This window comes from Squalius cephalus (genome assembly GCF_949319135.1).
Source record: "Squalius cephalus genome assembly, chromosome: 8".
NCBI classification, from domain to species: domain Eukaryota; kingdom Metazoa; phylum Chordata; class Actinopteri; order Cypriniformes; family Leuciscidae; genus Squalius; species Squalius cephalus.
The window spans coordinates 46,255,452-46,266,077 of NC_137129.1; the positions used below are offsets into that span (position 1 = coordinate 46,255,452).

General features: G+C 39.0%; 2 protein-coding genes across 2 annotated transcripts in view; one reads left to right on the forward strand and one right to left on the reverse strand.

Moving 5' to 3' along the window:
* Positions 1 to 1,440: 1,440 nt before the first annotated feature.
* On the forward strand, positions 1,441 to 7,109 carry tnfaip8l2a (tumor necrosis factor, alpha-induced protein 8-like 2a). Its single transcript, XM_079880003.1, has 2 exons — positions 1,441 to 1,890; positions 5,319 to 7,109. The coding sequence occupies exons 1-2, from the start codon at positions 1,573 to 1,575 to the stop codon at positions 5,559 to 5,561; spliced, it is 561 nt and encodes a 186-aa protein (XP_079736129.1). The 5' UTR covers positions 1,441 to 1,572; the 3' UTR covers positions 5,562 to 7,109.
* A 22-nt stretch (positions 7,110 to 7,131) lies between these two features.
* Positions 7,132 to 10,626, reverse strand: part of vps72a (vacuolar protein sorting 72 homolog a) — a 10,050-nt gene continuing 6,555 nt past the window's right edge. The window contains exon 6 of the mRNA XM_079879916.1: positions 7,132 to 8,093. Coding sequence (XP_079736042.1) covers positions 7,691 to 8,093 — 403 coding nt within the window. The 3' untranslated portion in view covers positions 7,132 to 7,690. The remainder of the gene's footprint in view (positions 8,094 to 10,626) is intronic.

The following is a 10,626-nucleotide window of genomic DNA, read 5'->3' on the forward strand; positions in this document are numbered from 1 at the left end:
GCTTTGCTCTTTTCATGACCTCTACATGACCAACTCCTATTTCCAGACGAAGCCACAACACAGAGTGTCATGGCACCACCCTCGATCCAAGCACTGGCACCAGCTCGACATGGTCATCGTCAGACATACAAAGCCTCAAGTATGTGCTTCTCGCCCACTCATACCACAGTGCTGACGGCGACTCCGATCACTCACTGGAATGCTGCAAGATCAAGCTGCTACCAAAGAAACTCCACCGCTGCAAATAAGAAGGGAAGCCACGCATTGACACGACTAAGATGCAACATCCAGAGAAGCTTGAGGAATTCACAAAGTCTCTTGAGGATGCTCTGTCTGTAGGCTACCCATGTAACACCACTTCTGCGTTGTGGAACCACCTACGTGAGGCAATTCAGAAATCAGCTTGGCACTGCCTGCTCAAGAAACAGCTAAATACAGGTGGGAGAAGATCTTGAAACAAGCAGAAGAGAGGAGAGCCAGGCGGAAGGCACGCGCACACGGACAGCCACCCATGACCAACCACATCTGTTATCTATTTTAATAAACTCATTTTAGTCAAATTTATTAATCTATTATTTATTTACGTCATTTTTAAAAATAAAATAAAATTATAATAATATTTTATTTAATCAACTTTTAAATCAGATATTTATTATAATCAGGTATTTCAAATGTTTAATATTTTTGTTTTTATTTAAATAAACCACTTTTTAATTAAAGTTTTATTTAAATATTACATTAAAATGTTATTTTATTTAAATATTAAATTAAAATATTATTTATTTAATATTTCTTAATCAAAGTTACGTTTTATTTATTACGTTTTATTTATTATGTATTATTTACATTCAATGTATCAATTAATAGTACACATTTCTAAATCTATTTAATTTTTTAATTCTCTATTTATTTAAATGAATTGGTATTTATTTATTTTAATACTTTTATTTAAAATTCCTATTAGGTTACATCATTGCATCTTTTCTGTACTGTACTGATAGATTTATTATTTGTTTAAATCAGATTATATTATTTAAATAATATTAATTTTTTATTAAAATAAACTGATAAAAAAATACACTTTGATTTAAATTATATTCAATTAAAATAAGTTTTTCCCCAAAGTTTTCCCCGGGCCCCCAGCACTCTCTTGCGGCCCCTGAGGGCCCATAGTTTCTAAACCCCTGCTCTAGAGGAGACACAACTGGTGAAAACTTTCTGTTTTAATCTCATTGCTGCTGTGAAGAAACAGATATCAGAGAGATCTGGTGTGATTTTTCACTGCCTCATGTGTGTTTGTGCTTGTGAAGTTTAGAGGTGATGCTTCAGGTTAGTTTGTGTTCTTACAGTCACACTTTCAATGCTCTGAACGATACGAAACGTCTCTCAAGAGTGTATGAGAGAGACAGAAAGCAGAAGTGACATATCTCCTCCGATCACACAGTTTCCTCTCACAGTTACACAGCGGAAGACACCACTTCCTCACACAGACTCGACACACACACTCCTCCGACTGCCCGACGCAGGTAAACACACACTGTATGTCTGCGTCCATCCGTCCTCTGGTGCGGGATGGAGGCGTTCAGCTCCAAGGACATGGCCATGAAGGCCCAGAAGAAGATCCTCAGTCACATGGCCAGCAAGTCCATGGCTCACATGTTCATCGACGACAACAGCAGCGAGGTTCTGGACGAGCTGTACCGCGTCTCCAAAGAGCACACGGGGAACCGTAGCGAGGCCCAGAAGGTGGTGAAGAACATGATCAAGATCGCCGTGAAGGTGGGAGTTCTGTTCCGACACGAGAAGTTCAGCGCGGATGAGCTGAGTCTGGCGCAGGACTTCAGGAAGAAGCTGCATCACGGAGCCATGACGGCCATCAGCTTCCAGGAGGTGCAGTATTTACACATTAATAATGTTTGCATGATTATCTGTGAATTATGATTCATTAGTGGTCTTAAGTCAAGCATCACTAGTGCTTCTACTGCTAGTGATGTGCTGAAACCTCTTAAAGTTCTGCGTGTGCGCCGTCATTTCACACCAGACAGGAAGCGACTGCTTAGAACACACTAGCAACCACACAGAACATCCTAGCAACCACACAGAACACCCTAGCAACCACACGGAACACCCTAGCAACTCTTTAATGCAGGATGCATTCTGATTGGCTGTCAATGTTTTTATCATTCATCTTAGAGTTAGAATGTTTCTGTGTGAACGGGCCTTTAATCTTATTTTGAAATGTTTGAAAACTGAAATATGTGGAGAAATTTACAAATAAAGTGAAAAATTGTCTTTTCTAACGGCCGGTTCACACTAAGGACGATGACTGTAACGATAAAGATATCATTTTACATACATAGCAGAGATTACGTCACAACTATAACGATACATATATTATATGATCACTCTTTCAGACAGGAAGCGACTGCTGAGAACACCCTAGCAACCACACAGAACACCCTAGCAACTGTTTAATGCAGGATGCATTCTGATTGGCTGTCAATGTTTTTATCATTCATCTCAGAGTTATAATGTTTCTGTGTGAATGGGCCTTTAAGAATGAAGAATCTTATTTTGACATGTTTGAAAACTGAAATATATGGAGAAATCTATGAAGTGAAAAATGAGCCTCTTTTCTAACGGTTCACACCAAGGATGATAACTTTAACAATAAAGATATCATTTAACATACATAGCAGAGTTCACGTCATAACTATAACGATAACAACACAGAGGAATCACTTTCAGAGAGATTTTATTCCCAGATAAATGATAGAAACACTGACAGCCAATCAGAATCCGACAGACTTTAATGAGCTTGAGCATTTAAAGAGACAGACACAAAACTGCAGCGCGAGCTTATAATAAACAGAATATCGTGTGTTGATGTGGACGCTGATATAGTTATCGTACTTCGTGTGAACGTCTTAACTTTGGATAAAAATGTCTGAATGTAAATATAAAAACTATGGCAATCAAAATGAACCTGTTCAGTTTGCAATTAATTTGTTTCATTTGAACATATTTAATTTGTTTCATATTAACATATTTAACGCAATTAATGCAGCATCGCTTGGCTCGCGTTGCATTATATGATCACTCTATCATTCATCAAGTGCTATTAAACCATTTAAGCGCGATTAGACGCAAAAAACAAACTCAAATCTGTACTGGCACGCATCTTGTTGACAGCTTGTATTAATATGTGTTTTGGTTGATCAGATCAAAAGTAGATGACATTAAAGGAGTCATAACCTGCAATTTTCACTTTTCCACGAGAATCAATGTTATGATTGCCTAACGATTATACACTGGCCGGGAAGCCGATATTTAAAAGTGAAGCGTTTGTTTACCTCAGGGTAAATAAACCAGCGCGCGTGCACGCGCACTCAAATACGAGATTTTGATTTCAGCCCCGTCTTGACGTCATGACGGGGCAGGATATCCCATATATGGACACCGCAAACCTATGCCGCGGAAAGCCCGCCCCTCTCCCCCTCATATTCAGTTCAGTCGAGAAAGATGGAGAAACGAGTGCACACCTGAGTTGCTCTGTGGTTGACTGCCAGAATCAACATGTAAATGTGTTTTCTCTACCAAAAACGGACCAAACTATCAGGGACCAGTGGATGAAATTCATTTTTAATGACGCTGTCCCAACAACCCTTTCAACTGGCTTATCGTTAGGAGTCTGCGCTAAACAGTTCACACAGGAATCATACACAAATTTGGGGCAATATCAGGCGAAGTTGGCCTCGAAGCTCTGTTTGGAAAAAGGTGCAATTCCAACCATCAGAGACTTGCCTGAAATTGAAACGGTAAGACTGAGTTTTTATTGCTCTACTGTGTGTAACAAACAGCAGCTAACTGCTAATGCGGCTATTGTATGCTAGCGGGAGTATTAGCTTCGAGGTAAACATGGGGAATGGCTGCTAACGTTACTTTGCAAACAACAAATGACTGAGATCATCATGAATTCGGCTATTGTATATTGATTGCCTAACGCTTATATATGAGGCGCCGTCTAGTTTGTGTGTGTGTGTGCTCGCGTCTTATATGAGTATGTGCGCGAGTTTGTGTGTGTGTGCTCGCGTCTCATATGAGTATGTGCGCGAGTTTGTGTGTGTGTGCACGCGTCTCATATGAGTATGTGCGTGGAGAGTTCATATACATGTATGTGTGACTACTTAGTATGTATGCAAGCGTGTTTCATATATGTGTGCGTGAATGAAGTTTGATTTAAGCCCTAAACGGCGCCTCATACTTATACACTGGCCGGGAAGCCGGTCGCGGCCAGGTCGGGTTCATTCATAACTTGCGCCATGATGTCATTTTGGAATGATATGCTAAAGCATTACCTGCGGTGTCAACCCCCCTCCTTCCTGCCACCAATCAACGCGCCCCTCATTTGCATTATTAAAATGACCGTCCACGACAGCCAAAATATTGTATCAGATCTCGCGAGACAATAATGCCTTCAGAAATAAGGTTCTGAGGAGCTCTGTGTTTATTTTTTTTCCACTTTTCTTTTTTAGAAGGGCCTGAAAGACTATAATACAGCAGTAGGTATCCAAGGTAATACTAGGTTATTATGACTCCTTTAAATACAGCTGTAAACGGGATCCTTGCGTCCACTTCCAGGGTTATTGAAAAACACATTGCTTTCATAGTGTAAACGCTCATGTGGTCAAATGCATTCGGACAGCCACTAAAAGACCGTCTACTGACCTAATACATAGACATTATGGGAAGCGCTCTAGCCAGACGGGATTTAAACTTTGTCACCTGACCTAATACCAGCTGAAATCCACACTGAGTTCTCTTTCACGCTTCAACAGACAGAAACACACAAAATTATGTAGAAATGCCCGCTATTGTCGAGTATCCTTGCGAGCACATTCTTAAACTAGTTATACCTTAAAAGAGCATCTAGAGTTGTGAGAACATCAGATCCGGATCCACGTCATGTCCGTCGGGTCTTAAAGTGACAGTGGCCTAATAAACCTGCTGTTGTCATTAATATTAATAAAACAACATACTACTTAAAAAGAGGTGCAAATATTTAAACACTGGCAGCTTCACTTCTCACCAATGGAAGAGAGCGAAGGGGTGTCATCCATCTTTTTTTACAGTCTATGATCAGGAGATTCAGTACTCTTTCAGAAGATGAGTAATAGCGCCCCCTACCGTATAACAGTGGAAACACAAAAATTCTGTCAATGTCAGCGAAAGAGTTATTTACAGAAAAATGTGTGATTACTGTCTTTAATCGACTGAAAGCACTAGTAAAACTGAGTGTGTGCGTCTGTCTCCGTCAGGTGGAGTTCACGTTCGATAAGAGCGTCATGGTGGAGCTGCTGACGGACTGTCGGGATTTAATGCTGAAGCTGGTGGAGAAACACCTGACGCCCAAGTCTCTGGATCGCATCAGGCACGTGTTCAACCATTATGCGGACCCGGATCTGCTCACACACCTGTACGACCCGCAGGGGACGCTGTCGAGCAACCTGAGCAAGATCTGCAGCGGCCTGAACCGCATGATCGAGGAGGGAAAACTCTGAACACACTCGGACCCACGACTCAGAGACACACTCGCGTCTGATTGGCTGATTCTCACTAGAACATCATCCAAGGGTCAAAGAGAAATTTAAAGGGACAGTTCACCCAAAAAATACTTTCTTCTGTGGAACACTAAAGAAATGTTGTTTGCTTCCCAACTTTTGTCATCTTTTGTGTTTCACAGAAGACAGACAGATCTCTTTGAGAAATTAAAAAAATATTGGTTTTTAATACAAGATTTTGTTTCTGCATTTTAACATGATTTCCGTCCATTGATTTTTACAACTAAAACCACAGAGAACTTGAGCAACACTGGATTTTTGTACAGTTGTATGTACCAGTAAAATAATCCACTTCTGTTTCTCTTTTCATGTTTCACTGTATTATGTTCAACAGTATTACTGTTAAAAACTTAGTGGATCTGATTGAAATTTAATAATAAAGTGTTGTTTTATTTTGTTTCAAATATTCCTCTTTTGAAAACTTTTTAGCTCTGAGATCTTTTTTATGAGCTGGTCTGTCTCTCCTCACTTCTGTAATTGAATTGTTGCTACAAGGAGATTTCAGATCTATGAAGTCCACGAGATCTGACTGTGGTTTCAGTTTCAGAAACACTGGTGGTCATTATTCAACAATACTCTAAATACACCGTATGATAGTTTAAGGATCACAAATATTAAGAATGCACAATTTGTGGGTTTGTTTTCTGATGTAGATCAAATCTACTAGTGCACTAGTGTAAACCATGTTTGCAACCCATTTTACTTCTGTTTTTACAAGAAAAAATGTCAAACAAGACTTAAATTTAGCTGGAAATTCTATTGAAAGTTAATTTATTTTAGAATGAGTTTCACTAACAGCTTTCTGCATTTTTACTACAATCGCACTCTGCATTTTTTTTTTTTTTTTGCATTTTTGTCTTGTTTGAAATTAAAAATATATACAAATTTGGTAACACTTTAGTCTAGGGTCCAATTCTCACTATTAACTCGCTGCTTATTATCATGCATATTACTAGGATATTGGCTGTTTATTAGTACTTAGAAGCACATATTAATGCCTCATTCTGAATGATCATATTCTACATCCCATAATCTAAACATAACAACTACCTTACTAACGCTTCATAAACAGTCATTAGGAGTTAATTGATGCAAAAGTCATCGTTAATAGTGAAAATTGGACCCTAATCTAAAGTGTGACCAAAAAATGATTAAATCAAGATACATTTACTTTGAGAAGGAAAACTAATATTACGACTTGAAAAAACATTTCAAAATATGACTTGAGTTTGTACTTAAAACAACAAATATGTGCCAGTGAGGTCAGAAAAATAAACTTTCCTTTCGAGTAGATATTTTCTGACTCCATTGGCAGATATTTCTTTTATTCTTAAGCACAAACTCAGTTCATTTTAATACATTTTCAACAAGACTTAATATCTATAAAGTAAGTAAATAAGTATCTTGATTTTCAAATGTTTAGATATTTGTTCTGGAAAACAAGACAAAAGAAAAAAAAAAATTTTTTGCAGTGCATATTTGGATCGCAAAATAAACAAAGAAAAGAGGTAAACACTCTGTATTGCTCTGCTTTTATTGCATTTTTTTAAACACCTAGAAAAATACAAAAAACAAGACCTCAGAAAATAAGAACATTGTGAGCCGGTGCTGGTGATGCGTTACAGTCTTCAGATCATGAACCGACTGATGAATCCTGTCCTCCATCAGCGACTAGAGTCGCTCAGAATCACTCACTCAGAGTCACTCAGAGTCACTCAAGAATCACTCACTCAGAATCACTCAGAATCACTCAAGAATCACTCAAGAATCACTCAAGAATCACTCACTCAGAGTCACTCAGTATCACTCAGAGTCACTGAAGAATCACTCACTCAGAATCACTCACTCAGAGTCACTCACTCAGAATCACTCACTCAGAGTCACTCACTCAGAGTCACTCAGAATCACTGACTCAGAATCACTCACTCCGAGTCACTCAGAATCACTCGAGCAAGGAATCTTTGAATCTCTGAATGTGATTCAGCTGAAGTCTTTAACACTGTACAGTCACATGAGTCTGGAGAATCGTCCTCAAGCACAGAGTCAGTGAAGTGAAGTGCACTGATCCACTAGGTGGCGACGACGGGCTGTTTGACGACGGCTTTGGGCCGCCCGCTCTTGTTCGCAGCCGTGGGTGAATCGCTGACGTCACTGGATCCGCCGAAGCTCCCGGAAGCGTTGGGAAAGCCGTGCGCCGCGATGTACTTCTGGTACGCCTCGCGGACGATGCGGAAGGCTCTGGCGTTGGCGTACGGGATGTCGGTCACAGGGTCGCGATACAGCGCGGGATTATGGGTAACGGGACACACCTCCTGGACGGGCTGCGGCGGGATGGAGCGAGCCGACTCAGGGAAGGCGGAGCTAAATGCATCATCGTCGCTGAAGGTGATGTAAGTGCGCGAGCACAGAGACCCCGCCCCCTGCGCGGAGGAAGAGGAAGTGGGCGTGGCCTGGGGCGTGTCCTGGTCCAGCCTATAACAGGAGAGAGCCTTATTCAGAAGCAGTGCTGTTATCGTTAGCTTTAATATTGTGTAAATAAAACTATGTATTTATAAAAACTTTGTTCATTCACATGAAGCTGATATGTAATAGAAATATTAGATGAAATGTTGCATTCACAACTAAATTAAATAAGTTTAAGCTGACATACCAAAATTGCTAACTGAAATCTATTTAGAGATATTTATACAAAATTACTAAAATTAAAATAAAAAATCTGAAAATATAAAAACAACAGCTAATTCAAAATATTTATAAAAGCTATGATATATTAATAATACTAAACTGTCACTGATAGGAAGCAGTAAACAGATGTATGCAGTACTTTTGCTGTGCGAGTGTTTCAATTATCGTTATTAATCATTAATTTAGTGTGCTTGATTTTATCAGGGGTAATAACGCGTGCAAAATATAAATCTGTCTATCATTTTGCAGCAATTGTTGATAAAGGAGTTTTTTGCACAATATTGGAAATCTTTCGACTGTAACCCTGAAGACGAGTCAGTGGAGAGTAAACTAGAGCTGTGGCGGAGGAGAAGTCTCAAACTCCAGTCATTATTCACTGCAGAAAGCGAAAGTAAAATCTGACGCTGCATTAACGGTTCATATTCTCTCCGACGATGAGAGATTAATCTACTTTAACGAGCTGATAACGGTATATATACAGTGGGGCAAAAAAGTATTTAGTCAGCCACTAATTGTGCAAGTTCTCCCACTTAAAAAGATGAGAGAGGCCTGTAATGTTCATCATAGGTACACTTCAACTATGAGAGACAAAATGAGAAAAAAAATCCAGAAAATCACATTGTCTGATTTTTAAAGAATTTATTTGCAAATTATGGTGGAAAATAAGTATTTGGTCAATAACAAAAGTTCATCTCAATACTTTGTTGTATACCCTTTGTTGGCAATGACAGAGGTCAAACGTTTTCTGTAAGTCTTCACAAGGTTTTCACACACTGTTTGGCCCATTCCTCCATGCAGATCTCCTCTAGAGCAGTGATGTTTTGGGGCTGTCGCTGGGCAACACTCCCTCCAAAGATTTTCTATGGGGTTGAGATCTGGAGACTGGCTAGGCCACTCCAGGACCTTGAAATGCTTCTTACGTTGCCCGGGCGGTGTGTTTGGGATCATTGTCATGCTGAAAGACCCAGCCACGTTTCATCTTCAATGCCCTTGCTGATGGAAGGAGGTTTTCACTCAAAATCTCACGATACATGGCCCCATTCATTCTTTCCTTTACACGGATCAGTCGTCCTGGTCCCTTTGCAGAAAAACAGCCCCAAAGCATGATGTTTCCACCCCCATGCTTCACAGTAGGTATAGTGTTATTTCTCCTCCAAACACGAGTTGAGTTTTTACCAAAAAGTTCTATTTTGGTTTCATCTGACATTCATATGACATTCTCCCAATCCTCTTCTGGATCATCCAAATACTCTCTAGCAAACTTCAGACGGGCCTGGACATGTACTGGCTTAAGCAGGGGGACACGTCTGGCACTGCAGGATTTGAGTCCCTGGCGGCGTAGTGTGTTACTGATGGTAGCCTTTGTTACTTTGTCTTTATCTTGCTTGTTTATAGGTGACCAAATACTTATTTTATCGAGGAATTTACCAATTAATTCATTAAAAATCCTACAATGTGATTTTCTGGAATTTTTTTTCTCATTTTGTCTCTCATAGTTGAGGTATACCTATGATGAAAATTACCTCTCTCATCTTTTTAAGTGGGAGAACTTGCACAATTGGTGGCTGACTAAATACTTTTTTGCCCCACTGTAACTGTCTTCATTTATTTTCTTAATCTTTCTCTTGTTCCCCATAAGTAGTGAAAAAAAATAAGAAGAGTATTTCATTTAAAACAATATGTTTTTGATGAGAAGTAAAGCAAATCTAACTAATCTTATATTTTCTTATATTAGCCTATTCATTTAATAATAAAAGTAATAATTTATTAGGTCAGCTGATGCTGATCATCTTCTGAACATCGTCTATCGCGCATCATTCCTTTCTTCCCTTCTGATCTATGTAGGGGTGTGACAGTTAGTATATAACCGTGAGACCGACGGTTATAGTCGAATACCGTCATTAGATCTCTATAACCGCCAAAACCGTGTTATTAAAATATTTTTTACAAACATTTTTTATCATAGAGAATGTTTAAACACTAATTAAAAACAATTGTTAACAGTCTGTGTCATTAATGGTCTACATCGTTTCCAACTGTATTTGATTCTTTGCCAAGTACCAACGCAAGTTTTGTTTTGTAAATCGTCAGACATAATTTTTACCACTTCATTAAGTTTTTCTTTAGAAAGCCTTTCTTTAAAGCGAATTTCGTTTTGTATAAATTGTATATTAATTTTAATAAATGTTTCATTAACCAATTGCATGCATTTAATAAATAAAAAGCAAATATAATAGACAATATAATAACCGTGACATTGAGGCGCCAGCGCGCCGCGTTCACTTGCATTGCATTGTTAAAAGCCTTTCTTTAAAGCGAA